Source organism: Anticarsia gemmatalis, chromosome 21, assembly GCF_050436995.1.
Source record: "Anticarsia gemmatalis isolate Benzon Research Colony breed Stoneville strain chromosome 21, ilAntGemm2 primary, whole genome shotgun sequence".
Taxonomy (NCBI): Eukaryota; Metazoa; Arthropoda; class Insecta; order Lepidoptera; family Erebidae; genus Anticarsia; species Anticarsia gemmatalis.
In genome coordinates, this window is record NC_134765.1 from 8,061,489 (window position 1) to 8,084,254 (window position 22,766).

Below are 22,766 nucleotides of genomic sequence, written 5' to 3' on the forward strand. Positions count from 1 at the left end.
CATATCCATTAATTAAAAACAATACATACTGAGCTGTTACAATTAATACCTAAACAATAACACAGCAATTGATTAATATTGTACAGCAACAATTGAATTCATTAATCACATTCTAAAGGACAACTTCGGATTAGTGACGTCAGTACTTGACAATGAAGATTTTAGAATTATTTACTATGTGTATATATATATTAACCCGTAGTACCCTATTCATAAGAATATATGAAGTTATGAAAGGCTTAAAAAAAATTGTTTCTTTCACTCCTTAACGAAATGAAAAAGAGAAAACATATTATTAAAGTAGTTTTTTAACTATAATAGGTTTATAGTGTGTTTATGAATAAGGGTGAGGGTATAAGGGTTAGTATATAAATTTATTTGTTTAGATTGAAGTTCCTTTCACTGCGTCTGTGGATTTAGTGTATGCTACTCATAGATTGCCTGGAGTTAGGAAGTTGAGGTCGTAGACCTCTATGCCTTGCACGTAAAGGGACACGCTGGGAAAAATGTATGTACTGTGGAGGAACGAGGTGATCATGTACCTCCAACACATAGGGAGGATCCTCCGACCCGGTGAGGTGATCATGCCTGGTGGGCCTAGGCTGCCGGTTGGCTGCAGGACTGTTCTAGTCAGGAACTTGTATATAATATATTATTATTATAGTGAATTGATGTGCAAACTTTGATAGCGCGATTCAGGACTTGTGACGTCAGTCGCTCTGCGAGTTTTGGTGGTTGTGCGCTCGTCCCATTGGATGTCGCTATATGTAGTGATCCGCTACAGTACCTACCAATAAAAATAATAAGTTTTTGGATTGGACTTGAGATCCAAGTATTTAGAAACTTTCTTAAACAGACACGTCCAAGAATTGTTAATTTGTTGCAAGAAAATACAGAAACCAGTTGTTGCATTTTCGAAAGAGCATTACAAATTCTGGGTTTGCTGTAACTTATGTCTTTTTTCTTCTGGAGTATTACCTGTGCCGGTGGTTTGTGGGGCGATGGCCCTTGTGAGCACCGCCATTAGAAGTACGATGCGGTGCATGCCGCCGCATCCTACCCGCTCAGCAGGCTCGCTGTGGACAAAATACATGCATTGTACCAGCAAGTAATTAAATCTCAATAGACATATAGGCAAAACAAGACTCCTAATTGTACGAAAAACAGCTAACCTTCCTGCCAACTACGATGGATTTGACTTCCAGCCTCACTGGATGCAGCTGAATAATAGTATTTGACATGGAGCCACTGCCGTTCCGACCTTTACAGCCTAGTTAAAAGGGTTATAACCCGATACCCCTCAGTATGACTGGTTGTCATAACGACTGTCAACGAACTTTGAAAATGATACCCAAGACCCTCAATTTAACACGCCTTTCAAACCACGAAAGATCTCAGCATTATGTATAAATGGTATAATATGGTCACCCATCCACAGTCCTACCTCATTAAGACTAGCTTAACCAGAGAAATCGATTCGCGCGGCTGTTCTTACTTAGGTACGGATACTATTTCTTAGATACTATTAAATTTCCTAAACTAATTGTATAAACCAATCAGTCTAATCTAATTATTCGTGTCTCATGTTAATCAACTGGTAACTACTAATAAATAATTGTCACGTTCGGCCATGAGTCCCTGAGGCACTAATATAGGTGTGTTATAATTCTATAGAGGTCCCCAATTAAGTGACAGGACAATGTGAGGGACTTTGGACTGTTAAATATGAAACCCTTGGGGTTATAGTATTTGTTTTTAATAAGACTGCTGTGGTAATGAACACGTGACAAACTTTGAACGATGTTGAATTATATTGTGTTTTATTTTAAGATATGTTCTAACGGTGAAGAAAAATATCGTGATGAAATCTTACATGCCCAAAATTTGTTGGCGTGTCGTGGCGGAATGAAGGCATAACCCCTCCCGAGGTTGAAAAAAATATTATGTTCACTGTTTCTACCTTTCATGAAACAGGTAACATTGATTATAAGTAGTCTATTATACCACTCGATATCAACGTACCTTTTATAAGTAACTAAGTGAACGATTTTTTCAAATAAGTCAATAACCAATACGCTTTTTACTAGAAGTTTATCAAGTTCTCCCCTCACTCAATCTCCTTTTAATTAGTTATTAAAATCCTAAGACTTCACATTTACTTTTTCGAAGTTATAGTATACTAGCTGACCCGTGCGGCTCCGCTCGCATGAATGATTTTTTTTTACTAATACAAAGCTTAATTATTTCTTAACAACAATAATGCTTTTTTTTTACGAAAAATATTCTCAAAATTATTTATATCACATATAACTCGCGCTAAAGCATATCCGCCATTAAAACTGTTGCCATGACAACGGAATTTTGTTAATTCAATGTCATTATAATATTGATTATTCGCGACTTCGGTGGCGAAACCTGAATTTTCCCGGGAAATGCGTCATTTTCCCGGGGTAAAAAGTAGCCTATGTCCTTTCTCGGGTATCAAACTATCTCCATACCAAATTTCATGTAAATTGGTTCAGTAGTTTAAGCGTGATTGAGTAGCAGACAGACAGACAGACAGACAGACAGACAGACAGACAGACAGAGTTACTTTCGCATTTATAATATTAGTATGGATTATTTGGATTTAAAATAATGTGAAACACTGTTTGAAATGTCCGTATAACCTCTCTCATTCTCAAGTCCAAAAGTCCCAAACAAAATAAATTTTAAAGTGACAACCCAAAACAAAACCAAAGAAGGAATAAGACTAAAACCAAACCGTTGTAATAAACAATTTAAATATTAAATATTCGTAGCTGACCTTTTATTGTCAAAGAAGAAACAAAACGCTTAAAGATTCCTTCGGTTTTAGATCCTTCGTAAAATTGCCTCAAAACCAGTACAAACTAAATGTTTAATTTATTTACAATTTTAAATAGACTAATTGTTTCGAAGGACAGTTTGATCCCTTCTTTAGTATCGTCAATTAAGAAAACTTTATGAATTTAGTTCCTGAATGATTTATTTGACAAGATAATGCTTTTGGAATAGGCTCTCCAAAATAACCTGGTAGTCAGGCCGTCACAGTTTCATTGGAATTACAAGAAAGCCGCGAGACAAAGAGACATCGTGAAATGTGTAGGACTGAAATAGATGAAACAAGCTCAGGATCGTAAAAAATGGCGTACTGTAGCGTGATTCTGTACTGTCAAGTATCGAGAAGTTGAAATTTTAACAATACTGCTAAAGTAGTTTCTATGACAACCCCCGAAGACCAGATTTTGGTACAAAATTTCTCGATAGCTAGCCGGTTGTCGTTACTCGATACTTGGGGGTGGGGATGTGCATATGCTTTTGCAGTTTGAATAATCACGACATGCTTCTCGCTTGCTTTTCACACGCTTGCCTGCACAGACGCATGGTAGCATAAGTACAAACCCCTCATAGTGCCTCCATCAGAAGCACTGTGAGAGCGAGGTCTTAGGGGAGAGCGCAACAGTCGTGAAGATCCCTAAGGCAAGTCCAGTAGTTATCCTTCCCGTGGTTGCTTGCCCTGTTATTGGTCCAGTTCCCTCAGAAATGGATATAACCGAAACTACTGGGCGCCTATCGCAAGGATGCTGAGGTCACACCTTTGCGAGTTCATCATCTTACAGACAAGATGGTGGATAGAATTGACCTCCTGCGTGTTTGTGCCGTGCGCGGGAACCCGTAAGGAGTGGATGAAAGAATCCTGGGGGTTGAGCTGAATGTCAGCTGCGGCTGGCAGGAGGCAACACGCCTCTTTGGTCTGGATTTCCTCCGTAACGGGCGGTCAAGGGCTAGCCACCTGCGATCAAGCGGCTGAAGCATCCGGTCAGACGGATGCTGGCGAGCTTCCTGGAGTGATGGAGTCGGCAGACGGCGGAGCAGGACCTCTCGCAGGTTGTGGTAACAGGTGAGTTGTTTTTGCACCGTTTAGTCTCGTCGGCGACGCACTTCGGGGAGCTATATCAGTCCGGTAGCCTTGGTGCTATAGAGCATCCCCACATGAGGGCTCCGAGGAGGGTGAGGAGCCGGACTGACGAATCACATATAAAACAAAGGTATGGATAAATTATCAAATAACCAAACCCAATCCAGTGCGAAAGCACCTACCGCGCTAAGCGCAAAGACTACTGAGGGCGTCAGCGGAGGCGACAGCGACTCGTGTAGCTGGACCGAGGTGTCTCGCAAGAGAACCTGTGGGCTGCCACGACAAGCTGGAGCCAAAGCCAACCCCAAAGTTGGGTCAAAAGCGGAGGGGAAGCCCGAAAGGCAAACCGAACGGGCCACAACAGGCCCGAACGGTGTCGATAAGGCGACCCAACCTCCGGCGAACGAAAGTGCCCCAGGGAGCAGTGGCGGGAGATTCCAGAGCGGAAGGACCGGGGTGGCCTCTAGGGGCCCCTGTGGGCCACCGACCTCTGACCCCAATACCAAACCCAAAGGCACGCAGGAGGGCCCTAGCGCATCAGCACAAAGGCGTAATCGTCGGCTGAGGAAGCTGCAGGCACTCCAGAGCAACAACGATGCACCTACCAAACGTGCAAGGGAGGTAAGCGACGGGTCACAAGAGCAAGCCCGGGAGGCCAAAAAGCCAAAAACCCAGGGCTCCTACCGAGACGTCGTTGCGGCCAGCCTCAGGATGGCGGTCATCCTTGAAGGGTATCCTGAAAGGAAGATGACCATCAAGGAAGGACACAAAGTGCAGGACCTGATGTTCGACCGGCTGATGGCGATGACCGGTCCGCCGCCCCTCGTCAACATGGGCAACATTGTGTCCGGGGCACTGTTCTTCACCTGCGCCGATGAGACCTCAGCGAAATGGCTGAAGGAGCTCACCGGCTCAAAGGTAGGTGAGGATAAAATTATTAGAGTAGTGGCAGCCAAAGACCTACCGAAGCCGGTCAAAATGGCCTGGAAGTCGCGCGCCGCGTCCGAAAAGGACAACAGGCGGGTGCTGATGCTGGTGGAGAAGATGAACCCGGGCCTGAAAACACAGGAATGGCGAGTCATCGACACCCAGAATGACGAGTTCACGGTGCGGAGAATCGTCATGATGGACAAGGACTCGGCCGAGTTCATCAAAGCCCGGGACTACAGGCTACCCACCGGCATCGATTTCAGCATTTTTAAACTGCTAGAGGATGCCTCCCCGGTGGCCAGTACGTCAGGGGAGGAGCAACGAGAGCCGCCTGAGGAAGGCGACCCTCCCGCCTCAACGACAATGACGGAGCCTGCGAACCCACCTCAGCGCCCCATGACCCCTGGAGCCCCGCCATCCCCAGTGTCAACCATTGGCACTGAGGACCTTTTTGGGGAAATGCGGAACCTGGCGCTTGAGGAGGACGCTCTCCTAGAGCCGTCTCCAGACAGCGAGGCGGGCGGCGACCCATAGTTGCCCCCCCCACCTCCACCACCAAATGAGCCCCCAATCAACCATCAACATGGAGGGTTTAAGGTACGTTCAAATCAACCTACAGCACAACAAGGCGGCTACGGCCCTTCTGGCACGAGCCCTAAAAGGAGGCAAATTCGACATTGCTCTCATACAAGAACCCTACATATATAAAGGGGAAATCAAAGGATTAGACGACACTGGAGGAACAATATGGAACTCCAGAAACACTAATAACGGTGTGAGAACGTGCATATACACCAGGAATGGCGTAAATGCATGGCCTCTGCACGACTTCTGCTACAGGGATCTGACGGCAGTCAAGATCAACACAGGGGGAAAAGATAGCAGCAAGACCATCATCTCTGCCGCTGTCTACCTTCCCTATGAGGAACCTAACCCGATCCCAACACAACTTGAAGGTCTGGTTAACCACAGCATCCAGCACAAGATGGACATCATTATTGGATGCGATGCAAATGCTCACCACGTGATCTGGGGCAGCTCGGACACCAATAGAAGGGGAGAAAAAGTACTGGAATATCTGGTAAGTTCTCCTTTACAATTACTCAACCGAGGAAACAGCCCTACCTTCGTCAATGCGCGGAGAGGTGAGGTAATAGATATAACCCTAGCCACTAACACTGCTAGCAATCATATCGCTAACTGGCATGTATCAAATGAAATCTCGCTTTCAGATCATAGATATATATGCTTTAACTATGGGACGACTCGCGTAGACACAGCTACGATCAGAAGGAATCCCAAACACACGGACTGGGTTAACTATAGCAAAGATCTAAAGATCTTGCTAGGTGACCCGAAGTGCAAGCTCAATTCTACCCTGGATATAGAACTTGAAGCAGACCGGTTATCGAAAACGATCACACAGGCCTGGACGGATAACTGCCCGGCAAAAGAAATCAAACCCAAAAAAGTCCCTTGGTGGAACAAGGAACTGGAGGCTCTAAAACGCGAAACCAGAATCGCCTTTAATAGAGCTAAGGCCCGAAATGACTACAGTGACTATTCAAAAAAGCTAACTGAATATCACAAAGCTGTAAGGAAAAGCAAGCGCAAATCCTGGACCGATCATTGCGGCCTAATTAGCTCGCTTCCAGAAAGCATGAGACTGACCAAAGCACTATCGCTGGCCAAAGAGAGCCCGCTCACCAGTATCAAAAACAAAGACGGGAAACTCACAGAATCTGGGGAAGAAACGCTACGCATTATGGCTACCGAACATTTCCCAGGCTCAACTATCATCAACATAATGACAGATGAAGATATAACGCATAGCGAAGAAAATCTCATCAAGACGTCAAGGGCTGAATGGAACACAGCCAGGAAAATAGTAGATGGGAACCTTCTGAAATGGGCAATTGACAGCTTTAAGCCCTACAAATCACCAGGACCAGATGGTATATACCCCATACTCCTACAAAAAGGCAGCAATGTGTTAATACCACACTTGGTGCGTATTTACAGAGCATGCCTAGCCTATGGCCATATACCAAAACTATGGTCAAAAGTGAAAGTAGTATACCTGCCTAAACCGGGAAAAACAAACTACGAAGATGTTAGGTCATATCGACCCATCAGCCTTACATCGTTTCTACTTAAAACGATCGAAAAGCTGATTGACAAACATATAAGAGACGGACCTTTAAGAAACAATCCACTCCACGATAGGCAATGTGATTATCAACAAGGGAAATCGACCGAAACAGCTCTTCATCTAGTGATAGAACGAGCAGAGGCAGCACTGGAAAGCAAAGAAATATGCGTGGCCACCTTCATAGATATAGAAGGGGCCTTTGACAGAACCACCTTCGAAGCTATCCAAGATGCTGCTTTAAAACATGGCGTGAACCCAACCATCTGCAGATGGATCGGGAATATGCTGCAAAACAGAGTTATCAGTTCCACGTTAGCTGGCGATACAATCCACATCAAAACAACCAGAGGCTGCCCACAGGGAGGGGTGCTGTCGCCTCTGCTGTGGAGCCTAGTGGTCGATTCGCTAATGAAAGAACTGAACACAGGACCATTCTACACGGTAGGTTACGCAGATGACCTAGCCATTATGGTCAACGGAAAAATTCCGACGATCGTCTCGCAGTTGTCACAAGAAGCGATCAAAATAGCAGAAAGATGGAGCAGAGAAAACCACCTATCCATCAACCCTAGTAAAACCACCACGATGTACTTTACTAGGAAAAGAGACCTCAAAAACTTCAAAAGCCTAAAGATGGCAGGAGAAGAATTACAATGGTCGACACAGGTCAAATACTTAGGACTCATACTGGACAAAGATCTGACCTGGAAAAAACACCAGGAGCATATAACCAATAAATCCTTAAGAATTTTTGGCATGCTCAGGAGGGCCTATGGCAAAACATGGGGACTCCAACCAAAGGTACTATACTGGATCTACACAATGATGATCCTACCCATCATCAAGTATGGAAGTGTAGTATGGTGGCCAAGAACCAATAAAGAGACATGCAAGAAAGCGCTCAGCACAATCCAAAGGGTTGCCTGCATGTCTATAACAGGTGCCTTCAGAACAACACCAACGGCGGCAATGGAAACCTTACTTGGAATCACTCCTTTGCACCTTACAGTCCAAAGAGAGGCAATCAATGCGTTGAAAAGACTCAAAGATGCAAACCTCGGGACAAGGAAGATGATGACGTGCAACCATACAAACATGGGCATAAAACCTCATCTAAAAGAGATGCTAGATATGAACTCTGACAAAATACAGACAATACTAGTCACTCACAGAAACTTTAAGATGACGATTCCGACGAGAGAAGAATGGAGTCAAGGTCTCTACACACAAACCAAATCGAGACAGATATGGTACACCGATGGCTCCAAAATGCAGAACGGCACAGGAGCAGGCGTTCACTCGGAGGACTGCAGCATAAGCACTAGCCTAGGCAGATATGCTTCAGTCTTCCAAGCAGAAGTACACGCAATCATCGAATGCACCCAAGAGATTATAAAACGAGATACAAAAAATCGCGACATTTATATACTCAGCGACAGTCAAGCAGCTATTAAAGCTCTCTGCTGTTTTAAGGTCAATTCGGGACTTGTACTGAATTGCATAAAGAACCTGAACAAGGTAGGTCGTACAAACAACGTTAGGCTAGTTTGGGTACCAGGCCATGCGGGCATAGATGGGAATGAGAAAGCTGATGAACTTGCACGGAAAGGATCAGAATCACTCCCAATAGGTCCAGAACCAATAATTGGACTACCTGATGCGACAGTCAAACTGGCAATAACCAACTTCACCAGGGACCAGCATCTGAAAGAATGGAAAGCCATATCTGGACTAACCCATTCAAAACTGTTCATAAATAACGTCAACAAAAGCTGGAGTAATAACCTAATAAACCTCAGCAAAGACAGCATCAAGAAAATACTTGGTGCTTTCACAGGACACTACGGCACGAACTACATGTTAAACAAAATAGGTGCCATAGATGACCCCAAATGCAGGCACTGCAATGAAGAAGCAGAAACCATGAAACACATACTGTGCGAGTGTGATGCTTTAGGAAGGAAAAGAATGGATCTTCTAGGATGCGGTTACCCTAAACCAGAAGACTACAGGCTGCTTCCGGTGGGGTGCATAGCAAAACTGATAAGTTTTGCCCTGCCCCCCAACGTCTAGAGAGCAGCAAAGGAGGGGGTGACACAAAGGATCAGGAATGGTCGAAGTGTCAGCCAGTCATTAACTGGCACCCCCACCCCTAAGATAAGATAAGATAAGATACTCGATACTTGTAGAGAATCGGGTTACTGAGGTATAGGCTATAGATGCCGCTAGAGAACATCCAAAGATCTTTGGGTGTTGTTCTTCACACGGGGTCAGTAATCGTACTCGTAATCGGTCGTCACGTTGATAAAACAAGATGTATCTATGAATGCAAAAGAGTGTGTAAGGATCGTAACAAGTGGGGTTCTTTGGTGCATAATACTGTAATGCATCGCAAACGATAAAAAGTTACGGAAAACGTATAATAATATAAATAAATCAAAAACAGATAAATAAAGATAATTATATGTGTAATTATAATATAACATTAAATTTTAATATAATGATTAAAAACCCAATTGTTAAAATATTTCTTTATGAGAATTTGCTTCTGATCTTTGTAGAATAAAAGTTTTGAGTTAAACGGCCCTTCTCATCACAATACTTCAACTCGCTTGTAGTATTAATTAAACAACATTGAAGGCGTGATAACAATCCACGGGGAGCACAAAGGGAAGTTCTCTTCTAACACAGATATTGATCAACTAGATACCGCCAGTGTTCCAAAACATTTTTTGTGTGAATCTTTAAATTTATTCATTTTTATTTACTACTGCGCTTGGTACCGGAGCAGTAATAAAGGCCTGTAACAAAAACTTAAAGGGATGGATAGTTCGACGCAAATGTCTCCACAAAATATTTTTTTTTGTCGTTTGAATAAGTGCTAATTAGTTTAGAATATCAATACGCAGAAAGTGTAGAATTAAAACTTCGGGACGCTTTCGAAATCATCTTAAACAGACAAAACACAGCAATGTCAATGAAGATGATAAATGCTCTGGCAAATATACGGTTTAACCCCATAGACGGAATATGCCACCCTGACTATAATCTTTTTTAAAAGTTGAAGCACGCTCGGTACTACATTTGCGGTATCTAGTTCCAAATATATCTAAGTACTCAAAGGGAAGTTCATTCCTATGGTAAATTATACCCCGTCCTTAGAGAACAACGCGTAACTTTTATCGATTCCGATACTGTTATAAATGTTCCGCTAAATTATATCGACATGTAATTATAACTTTGATCTTCCAAAGTTGAGATTACTTTTGTTATACCGTGTCAATATTTATTATGTTATTAACACATAACTTTGAATTAATGTAGGTAAGCATGTTACTAACTGAAATAATATGAGAATTCTTTTGCGTGTATAAGTATGGTCTTTTAAAGGACTTTTTCTTAGTAATAAAAGAACTACAATAAAGATATTATAAATTCGAATAAAAAATTAGTATAATATTTCCCACCTAGATAAGCTAATTTTTATACCAGCTGGTATATTTAATTATTGTACCAGCGTTGGCGTTGCTGAATTAGCAATTAGGTGACCATGTGAAAATTTAGGACTTTTTAAAATTGCAAATTGCGGCATAAAGTAATTAAGTACAAATGTTTTCAATATCCGTTACTTACAATCAATATAATCGATATGAATAGTATAAAGCAGAAAATGAGGTAATTTGAACGCGATAATCTCGTGCGCTACGTGATAACATCACGCTATGACTAATAAGAGTAAAGCAGCAACCAAAAACATTTGACAACGGGATTATTAATAAAGTCCACATGGACGAAGTCGCGGATAGCCGCTATTACAGAATAAAATAAGCTATTAAACAGTATAAAACGTTATTCCAAGAATATTATCACACAGCACAACTAAAACCACCCACACACAAACTTATTTAGTAAGGCAGACGTCTGTAACTCGAGGCATCGGTAACAAACTTAGCAACTTAGAGAACGCATGTAAATGATTTATTGTGAAAACTAACTCTACAGACTTGTGGGAATGGAAGAAAAACACGAACACATGTTTGGTATACGTAAACTGCGATGTTCAAGTTGTTTTCCATTAAGGATGTTGGAACTGAATATATTGAGACTGGAATACCAATGTTTGGTAACGATAATGTTTATTTAGTTTTTAGACTGTCTGGAGCTTTAGAGGGTTGTATATAAATTAAGTATAATTTTAGAATGATGCGCGATTGTATTACGTGTTATAAGTTATGCCTAATTCAGGCTGATGTGTAAAAGTACGAGCGAGAGCAGAAACGAATGTGAATGCGGGTTCGCGTTAATTCCCGTATTCTATTATACATTAAACATGCGACGCGAGAGTTTAAAAGTTATGAATGTAAATGACCGTGACATAACATATCAAATAATTACATTGATGCATATAAATGTTAACGCAAATAACTCATTACTATTAAAGACAACCAACACTAGCTCGGAAAGGAGTGTACAGCATTATGAGAAGAGTTATTTTTTTAATACTTTTCATTTGCCAAATAACGTACATGTTGATACAGTAATTTGTCACCGACACCTTTCATTCCTTCATTACTTCTACTTTTCTATTTCCTGTATCTTTCAATGAAAAAAAACAAAATGCGTTTTGTGTATCTCAGCTGACAACTTGTGTACGTGCATTTGATAGCCACAATGCGGTACATAGCATTGCTTCAGGGGGGCTATAATGTATCTCAACCGACAACTATTTGAAAGACGTACATCGTTTTCACTCTTAGGTAACAATGATGAACACGTGACGTCAAAGCAGCATTATACTGTAGTGAAAAGATACTACAGTAATATTGCTTCTTTGGCGTTAAATTCATGTTGAGAGTTTAAATTTTCTTGATGGCAATTTGATGTTGTGTAGTTGTCAACTGAGATACGTAAAAGGCATACAGGAAAGTACAACGTATAATGGCTATAGTATTGTCAACTAAGATGTACAATAGCCCCCCAGGTACTTAATCCTTAGGCCTTTAAGCTGTTTTTGTTTGTTATCGCCATATTAAAAGTAATTAATTTGCTTAGACTATAAATTGTGTGCGCTGACCGGTTGGTAGCTTATGGTTTTTAGGCACGAATATGATACATATTTCTTACTAATTACCTTAATTTAACCCACAACTCATTATAATATCTGAAAGGAATTTTATTATTTATACTTTTAATTAATTTGTAATTTTAAAATTGTAAACAGTTGACGTAGTCAGAATGAGATTACAGACAAAAATCGCACTTTTCTGTCAATATTTTGTTTGAGTAATATTCAAAGTGTATTTGCGTGTCGGAATTTCTCGCGAAAACCGCTAAACTGTAGCTCAACTCTCTACCACTATCGACTTCCGACAACCGGCTAGACATCGAGACATTTTGTATAAAAATCTGATCAGCGCCTCTAACGGGCGTCGTAGGAACTAATTTGGCAGTACATTTTGAACGTCAAACTTTCGATACTCGATGGTTCCAATTGTAGAGAAACGTGCTACTGATTTGGTAGACATAGGGCAGATACATCTCGAAAAATATAGGCTACTCTTTTCGAAATAATTGTTCCATAACTTCTTTTGAAAAAAATGAATCTAAAAAAATTCATTGAAGATTTGAATTCCTGTAATTGTTTCAATTGTAAAATCAAACCTCATCTATTCTAGCTCGAATGCAACAACACTAATATGAAACTATGAACATAGTTTTAGCATTGGTTCCGTAAAGTGCTCAGAACGCAAATGAATATGGCAATGTTTTACAACTCCTGTTGTACACAGTTTGAAATAAGTTAGCTGTTTGTAGTTGGTACTAGTAGCGATTTGGTATTTTAGGAATTCAATTTACCTTTTTTTGCAATTGGTCAGCGTATGCCAGCGTTGCTATATGACAAGATGTATGAATGTCTATGAAGCAAAAGACTTTTGTAAAAATCGTACCAAGTGGCATTCTCTAGTCTCTGCAACCCCTATGGGAAGGCAAGATTTTAAGTATTTAATGTAATTTCTTCCTCACTCCATGAGGTGACAAAATGGTTTTTTACTTAACACAATTTTTTTCTTTGAAGGTAGTTTTTTAAAGATAATTACAGATAACATATTATGACGATTAGTTTCTTGATTAAGTAATCAATAATTGTTTTTATGCTTATACAAAATCCTTTCTTAAATCTAATAGATAAAGCCCGCAACACTCACTAATTTCGTTCCACAAATCCTTTGAGCAAAAAATACATTAAAACCATGATTATATTTTAATAGGACAGAGTATAAAGGGCAGGACACACACGGAGCAGTTGCGGGTTGAAACAAAAGTACCGCGGGTATTATTCCACGTAGTTGTATGTACGACAACATAATAATATGTATGCTTAAGAAAAGTAGGTAATTGTTGGGAGTCTAACTCCACACTTGCCACAACCAACAGCGCGCAAGCTTGGTTGAAGAAAAATCATAAGAATATAGTTATATCTTATCATCGCTTGCTAATTGATAGTACTTAGCCAGTATAAGAAATCGCCCAGAATCATGTAACTTCATTTCAATAATTGTGATACATGTCTTTTTGATTGACCATTATACAAACTACAAAGACAATTGCCGGTTTTTACATTACTTTGTAAAGTATAGTTCGTCCACCCCGAGACGCAAACGACCCGCACTAGCATTGTGTATAAACACCAAACCGCGTGTCTCATCTGTTAGAAAACGACCCGACCCGCACCCGTTCTGTGTTTCCCGCTTTATAATATAATACGAAGAAACCTTTTTAAAACGTTACAGAGAACACATTAGTGTAATAACGGGCACGCCTCAACCGTGACAGCAAAATGGTAATGAAACCTTCAATTATATGAACAAATGAGACGTGTAAATGTGTAGTCAAAGGAAGAATATCGCTGACATTCAAGTGCTTTGTACAAATTAGTTTGTGTGATAGACGTTTGTTGAGATTGAGGTGTTTGTGATTAAAGGCGTGATAAAACAGTTGATTTATTATTGGTCAGGCATTAGACCATATTTTTAAAAATCCATCTGCCATGTGAGACACTCTTTTCGGTTTAAAAAGAAACAATAAAGACATACAAGACTTTAAAATAATAACTTTTACACATTTCAAAAAGTCCTCAACCCGCACTTTCATCATATACCATTGAATGATCTGTTAGCTAATATCCCATTTTGTGGGAAGAGACCCAGTAGTAGCTCGTACATAAAACATAAAATCACACCTTTTTCCCGTAGGAGTAGGCAGAGACCGAAGAACGCCACTTGGTACAAAATTCCCTAGCCTCATTCTCATCCATACATCATGTCATACAGAACCGTAGGCGTTGAGGCGCCCATAGCCAGTTGTGCTCACCGGTCGGTAAACGATCTGTGGGTTAAGCAACCGTTGGCGCGGTCATTCCATAGATGGGTGACCGCATAGTGGTATTTGAACTGGGCGTCTCCATGCTTCGGAGGGCACGTAAAAAGTCGGTCCCGGCTGTTATCTACTAAGGTAACAGTCGTTAAGCCATGTCAAAGGCCTTCGGGCGGCTTGAACAACTTTGACACTAGGTTGACCACTGACCATACGATAAGAAGAAGACAGAACCGTAGGGTACGAGTACTAAGACCAGCAAAGACCTTGATTAATTTATTTAATTTCATATTTTAAAATAATCTTCTTCGATACACGCATAACCCTTGAGAAGTTTCTCAGTTAGTTATTTAATTCGCTAGCTGTCGTCTTGATTTGTAGAAAGGGTAAATGTTATGTAATGGATTGAGTTTGGTCCCAACCGACACGTCACAAGACTTGTTACTCTTACGACACATTTATTTTGTATGTAAAATGGTTTTCTGTTAACACATTTCAAGTTAGATATAAACAGATGACAAACAAAGGTTTTTTTCTTTATCTGTTCTGGTGATCCTACTTGACAAAAAGATTATGCTTTGCTTTTTTGGAAACTCTACAGGTAAGTGCCAAGTTTTGATCAGAAAATTCTGAAAAGCATAAAAAATCTTATTTAATAAAACTCAAACGAAAAGCTGGTTAAACTACTGGATCGTTTTACAGGCTTAGGTATATCCCGAAAAGCGATGTTACTTTTCACAAAAAAGACGTTAGTGGCTGTTGTCTAAATCTAGTAAGTAATGAAGACATAGTTTCGCCACAGATATAATTTCGAAATTTTTTTTTTCATATATTTGCTGAAATTTTATTTACCCGTTAGATTATTTAGCACTTATTCATAAACTGTAAAACTGGCACTAAATGGTCTAGTTTTTCATCTCCACAGTTAAGAATACAAAATAAAATATAAAATTTGCATCAGTATGCAAATGTTCCGTCTTCACGTCAAAACTTTCCGCGAAACATTTTTAATAAAGACAAGATTTATCATACTCATAAAGTTCTCGGAAGTAAATAGAAATATATTAAATTACAAAATGAATTATTTACGCGTCACGTAATTAATTTTGGCGCGGTGCTTTCTTGGGAGGTGTTTAGGTCGCCATGTGCTAATCGATGACGTCATTTTGCCAATAAGAAGTTCAATATTTTGTTAACATTATTTTAATAAAAAGATGATGCCTCCTTGGCGCAGTGTTTTAGGCCACCACTCCGCTACCATTGTGTTGGGAGGTCGTGGGTTTGATTCCCACATGGAACAATTATTTCTGCGATCCACAAATAATTGTTACGGGTCTGATTATGCCTTGTGTCCGTTGTTTGTATGTTTGTAAAAATAGCTGCGACACAAGAGCAAATCTTTGTGCGGGAGTTGTCTTTTTTGAGAAAAAAAAAGAAAAGAAAAAATACCAACTTTTGTTGCATACAGCTAAAGTGTTAACATTATGTCAAACTCACTCACAGCCTTACAAAATAACAAATCAAAAGTCATTGCTTCTGCCATAACACATTTTCCAATCCACTGCCAACTGAAAATTCCCGAAACGTCTGATTTCAACATCGCCCGTCAACTTGTCAATAACATTCAATTTATTGTACAAAGTGTGAGAAAATTTTAATTTAGATAACATTTCGTGGCCTCAGACCCTTCGATGTTTGTGTCCAAGTCCAACCTCGGGGATTCGACAAACCCTTTTAACTTCATTTATCAGAAATGGAACGTTACCCTTCTGGGACAGAGTTTTGCATGACACTTCTTTCCTTTACTTTCTGAACGGTTTTTCTAAAGTATTCGCTGTTTACTTTAGCGAAATGGCTTTGCGAAGCGTTATTGACAATTGGTCGTATTGGTAAGGGACTGATAATGTGAGAAAACAGGAGGTAAAATGTTTGTTTGGACAAATAAAATGTTTTTTTTGTCGGAGTATCTAAATGGGTATTACAGCCCACACATGACTGTAACTTTTTGTTCTGCAAACATTACGCCTAATGTAGGTTTCTGTAAAAGTCACACATTAAGATCTCTACTACAGATTCAAATAGCACCTCTTAGGTTGAAAGTAAAATTATATTTTCAACGTATGAATTCAACTAAAAACTTAATTTCACAAACGAGTTTAATCTCGAAACCAAATCAACAAGAGAAGTTTGCTAAAACTACATTAGTGTACAGAAATTCCTGCTTAACCACCCATTGCGCGCTGAAAAGGAAACGGCAAAGTAACTAGCGAACAAAGCATTCAATGAACGCAAAACACGGCGACATTTCCTAAACTTGTTACGAGCTTTACACCTCAATTCACTCAGCCATAGAAATTACAAAAGTGAAACGCCAGCGATAACGTCTATCAAGATTAATGAATCGTAGGTCGGTTACATGAAATTAACTTGAAATAATTTCTTACTATTAAGCTGTGAGGAAGCGAGGCACAGCAATTTAGTAATCAAAAGGGTGACTTTGCAACAAAGATGTACTATTCAGTGGAATTGCCTGTGTTTGTTGGTTGAATAGGTTTATTAATTACGTGAACACGTGTAATCAGGAGAAAGGAATTTTGATTATATTACAGCTTAATAAATATAAGTAGATTAGTAAGACAATAAAGGTATGGACCGTTGCAGCGTTGTAGTGTCCAAGCTACCATGCAGACATGTGTTAGTTGTAAAATAGTGTCAAAGAAATAAAAAAATATAGAATAATATATTAATTAGTGACGTCCATGTCATGAGTCGTATAAACATCGGCGCTAATAAAGAAATATGTGCCACATACTGTTGTAATAGGAAAAATACAGGTAAAATTTTTCACGAGTTACAATTACTTAATTTCATATTGTCTGTTCCAAAAGTCTCTAATCATGCGCTGACGACGCAAGTTCCCTTTCAAAGCCACCCTTTTCATTTGAAGACAACCACAAATCAGCTAAATAAGGCCCGATCACAAACGATTTTCAACACGACTGAATCTGTGACAGAACATTCGTTTAAATAGCTTCATTGTAATTTTCAATCGTAATGATCATGGTTCGAAAATGTGAAGGAATAAAGATAGGAGGTACAAATTGAGTTTTGTGCGTGTACGATCAAAGCAATTCAATTAAATGGATATATTTTCAAGCATTATAAGCACTGTCGTTGCGACAAGCCGCACGGAATGCTTTCTGCCATATGGCATGCTCTATGCCGCATGAAATGCTTTCTGCCGCATGACATGCCCTTTGCCACCTGTCATGCTTACTACTGCATGGCATTATGCTTAATAAACGCTAGTCATCCTTTAACTATATAAGTGTAAGCTTCACTTAGCGTTTTATACAAATATTGGGACAATAATGGGTTAAAATATCGGATACAGATCGTTCAGTAATCAATTGTTTATAATAACGTATTGTTTTATTTAAAAAACTGTACGAAAATTCAATTACCGTCACAAAATGCTGTCAAATTCTCGACTTTTATTCAGAGTATTAAGTCTAGTTTCTAACAAAGAAGAAACTAGGTACTTAGAAGTTAAGAACTTACGCTTAACTCCTAATACGTCACAGTGCCGCGGGGTTATAGTTCCGAAGTGCTATTTGTCGGTCCATTGAGTGCCTTTCTTCACAAGCAAATGCATTTTATGATTTACAACCTCTTTCCTTTGTGCTGGTGTTACTTTGCATCGTAAAGAAAATAATGTACTACGCATATTTGTAATAAAATATTATTTTACTACATTATAACAATTTTAAAGTAAAAAACCAGTGTAAGCAAAGATGTGTTTTGCAATTAACTCTCATACATGTGAATGAGAAAATAAAAGCAAGATGCTAATATTATTAGATTGTAACCTTATATGTTTATATGTTATTAAATAGTTTTGATGGAGAGAAAATTTCCTAACCGGGCCACCGTGGTAGACTCAAAGCCTAAGCAATCTCATTCAAATCATTATCCAAAACAGTTTTCAAGTGCGAGAAACGGCTATATATTTTAATTCTATTGCTATGAGGCGCCCATAGCTAGTTGCGGTTAAGCAAACCTTGGCGCGATCATTCCCTAGATGGGTGACGGCATAGTGGTATTTGAACTGGGCGTCTTCGTGCTTCGGAGGGCACGTTAAAAGTCGGTCCCGGTTGTTGCCTATTAAGATAACAGTCGTTAAGCCACGTCAAAGGCCTTCGAGCGGCTTGAACAACTTTGACACTAGGTTGGCCACTAACCATACGATGAGAGAGAGAATTCTATTAGTAACCCTGCATAAACTCTTTATAAATTCTAATATTCCATACCCTAAGTGCTTACTTTATAACTCGTAAGCACTCAATCCCTCAGCAGCGACACATCCACTTTACTCGAACTCTTCAAGCAGTTGATCGCTTCATTGAACTCCTTTTTTACATACTAGGTATTGAATTTACTTTAGCTAGTTCAACAAAATAAGGAGATGTAAGTCAAGTGGTTGGAAAAGGCTTTACAGAGTGTCGAGTCAACTTCTTTGAAAAAAACATGAATAAGGCATATTTTATAAGTACTTACAAGGATTTTACGGCATCTCTAAATATTTTTATGGAGTAAACTATGTTATTCGTGTATTAAAAACTTAAGATGATTTCGGTGCTTTTTTGTTCGGTGCGTTTTGGACTGGGGACGAGGAACTAGTCTGCGAAAACCTTAGAAAGGTGAAAAAATGTAGGTATTGTCTCAAAATAATTTCGAAATAAATAAGAGTTATCTCAAAACTTGTAAAATCTGAGGCCCATTATTTTTAAATTCGGTTGAAGTCGGATTAATTCGGTACCTTTTAATATTAATAAAGAATAAAAATAATGTTAAAGGAATGATCGCTTTAATTTCTATATAATATTACACCACATACATGACGTAAGTAATTCGTAGTCAAACTGTTTGCCCTTGTGACCTGCTGACGTATAAACCACACCCTGTATTTAGCCTCACCTTCTAATTTGAACAGTTATTATAACGGTATAATAACACAAAAAACAAAAGCAAATGGTGAAACTGAATTATATTAGTTTTGATAGAAGTATTTAATTTTAATTTATGTTACGTTTTATTTATCCAGTTCATTTCCAAATCACGCAAAGTGTAATATTTTTAAAAATTCATTTACATAATTTCAAAACTATCATTACTAACCAATATACACACAAATATAATAAGTATATAAGTATGTTTATCAGTTATTTGGTTACCATAGTACAAGCTCTGCTTAGTTTGGAATCAAATGACCGTGTGTGAGTTGTCCAATAATATTTATTTATTTATTTATTAATATTACGTCCAATAGCGCTATTATTATATTACATATGTGGGAGTCGGCTTGAAGTCCCACCAAGGATGCAAGTGAATACCAGCATTGTACATAGAGCGAAAGGTATCGTGTTTGAACCTGGGTTTTAACACGATACCCCTCGGTAAGATACCGGTGGCCAGACTTTCAAGCTTCTGACTACTGTAGCTCAATACCACTATCGACTTTCGACAACCGGCTAGCTTTAGATAAATTCCGTATGAAAATCTGTGCAACGCCTCTAACGGTTGTCGTAGGCACTATTTTGGCAGTACATTTTTAAATGTTAAATTTTCGATACTAGACAGAACTGACAGTAAACAATCGCGATACTGGTAACGACTGTCAAAGATCTTCTACAATGACAGCCGGCTTTGAAACTGTAGTAACACTGAGTGATAAAAACTCTACAAAAGTTTATTTCAAAAGAACACAATACTTTTTATTTACCTCTTCGGTGTAATGGAAAACTGAAATAACGGTACACAGTTGGTCTATAAATTCTAATTTCTATGAAGCATTGCTGTACTTTCTCGCGAGAAAAACTATCCGACATTCTTTGTATATTGCCAATCGAAAAATTGGTTTTATGAAGTCGTAGATTATTGCAAATAAATAGTAATGATAAAGTAGTTCCGTAGAGCCTCACATTGCTGGACTCAAAAATAAAATTCCTTTTGAACAATGCCCTTTTTAATTTCCAGGCTGCTTATTATATATTTTAATATATACGGGAACGCAAACAATATTTGCTTTAATAATCGTATTATATTATATCATAAATAAATGTATTTACAGTTTTTCACTGACTCAAAAAAAGAAAAGGTTCTCAGTATATCGTCATTTTTAAAGCATTGATCTCATCGTGCTAATATAATGTAGTTTATGTCGGTAGAAGAGCGTATAGATTTGATTATCATTTTGTTTGTCAGAAAACATAGAACGAATTTTGACGATATTCACAGATTCACAAGAAATTCCATCACGCATGCGACTTTGTGGGCAAAATTAATATTAAAAACCAATTGCTGTACCCGGGGAACGATATCAGATAGAAGCCGGCCAAAAACTTCCCAACAGAAATTGCTTAAGCCGTAAGACTTTACCCAACATAGGAACCTGCTTTTCTCCAGTTTATTATTCTACAGTTAGTTACACCATGTTATTGTAATTATCATAATCATATAACCCGATTGCCTTTTACGTTAATTACGGGATTAATGTTCAATTAATATACTAAACATACACACGTTAACACGGCTGATTGGATACGACCACGAGTTAGCAGAATATATGGCTATTATATTCATAGCCAGTTGCCTAGAACGTTTGGTAAACGGTCAGCAGGTTAAGCAACCTATGTCACACACATTCAATAGATGGGTCGCCCTTTAGCATATCATTTTTAAAGGTAGTTGTTGCTCACCGTTTAGGATACAGTCAGCAGGTTAAGCAAAACTTTAGCACGCACATTCAATAGATGGGTGCCACTTGGTAGTATTTATTATATATTAAGTCAAGATTTCTGATTCCTTGCTAGAATTATTATATTATTGAATTTTTTTTTCGTAATATAGTATACTTTACACTTGTAAAGTATACTATATTATGAAAAAAAAATTCAAGCTGCATAAGTATGCAGCTCGATTCTCTACTACTATGACTGTACTACTAGTTATCGAGAAGTTTTGTATTAAAATCTGATCATCGCCTCTAGTAGGCGTCGCAGGAACTATTTTGGCAGTACATTTTAAATGTCAAACTTTCGTTACACGATAGTACTGGCTTAAAAACTTACTACACTCTTAAAATAGATTAAAATACTTATTTTTAACATAACATAAGGATAGAAAAGCTCTAATATTATTCAAATGATAAGGCGAGTTTATTGACCGTGTATATTTATACTAGCTTCTAAACCCTCTATGTAACAAATCTCGATAAATAGTCCCTACGGATAGTACCCACGTTTATTATTAGACTAGTGCTAACGCAAAGTAATTGATATAAATCTATCTCATTACTAATTTTGTTATATCTTTGGCAGGAATATTACGGCCGGTATAAAATAGTGCATTAATAACATAGAGACTATAATTTTAAGACGATAAAATCGCTACTGGTCATCAGGTGGAATTTTGACTTAATCATTAAATGTGGTAATGGTTTATTAACTGGCTAAATCTTAATTCTCTTAACCCTATTAATACTATGCTAAAGTCTGCTGATCTTTTACGGCACAGAGATAAGTAAAGAACCGATATGAAATATGCCAGTTGCTTTCACAAATATCCTAATTAACTTAAAGCGATAAAGCTCGGTTCCTACTGACTATTTGTTGGTGGGAACACAAGTATGCAGCGCTTGCGAGTTTAACAGAGTCATTAATGGGTCCGCGCCGCTCGCAGTGGGAACCGGGCTTAAGACTATGAGCGCGCAAGGACTGGCACGGCTCAGTTAGTGTACAAATACACATACAAACATCATGCCTGGTATAGCCCAGTTTCGCCACTTATAACGTGTACTCTTTGTAAGAGGGGGCAACTCCACGGTGCACGATCCGGGAATCGAGCCCAAATCGCTGCACTACAGTCGTATATACTACTGGCTGTGCCACAGAGTCCTTAAGATAATAATAATATTGTAGTAGAATAATATTTTAATTGTAACTATCAACGAAGACTATATTTATATAAGGCTATCGTTACACAATCGTGATAAATTGGCACTAATTTCATTACTAGGGTGTAACAGAATTTATCCAGGCTCCGACGAAGATAGCCGAAGATTACCGAAAGTGTATGAATATTGTAATAAATAGTCGCAGTGCCGGCTTATGTATTTTAAACATTATTTTAAAACATTTGTAGTGCAATACGGGTTATACAAGAAAACATATAAATAATTGCATTCTTTTTTTTTTATGGGTATCAGACAAGAAGAGTACCTTTTCTGATGGGTTAAACCACACAGGCCCGGTTTCTTTTCTTTTACTAACATACGATTGCCTCCGTGGCGCAGTGCAATTGTGTTTGTGC

At 38.8% G+C, this 22,766-nt stretch overlaps 1 protein-coding gene across 1 annotated transcript in view; it reads right to left on the minus strand.

Moving 5' to 3' along the window:
- Positions 1-22,766, minus strand: part of LOC142982315 (protein sidekick-1-like) — a 75,627-nt gene that overhangs the window by 34,491 nt on the left and 18,370 nt on the right. The window contains exon 2 of the mRNA XM_076128757.1: positions 979-1,076. Within this exon, the coding sequence (XP_075984872.1) occupies positions 979-1,045 (67 nt within the window). The 5' untranslated portion in view covers positions 1,046-1,076. The remainder of the gene's footprint in view (positions 1-978; positions 1,077-22,766) is intronic.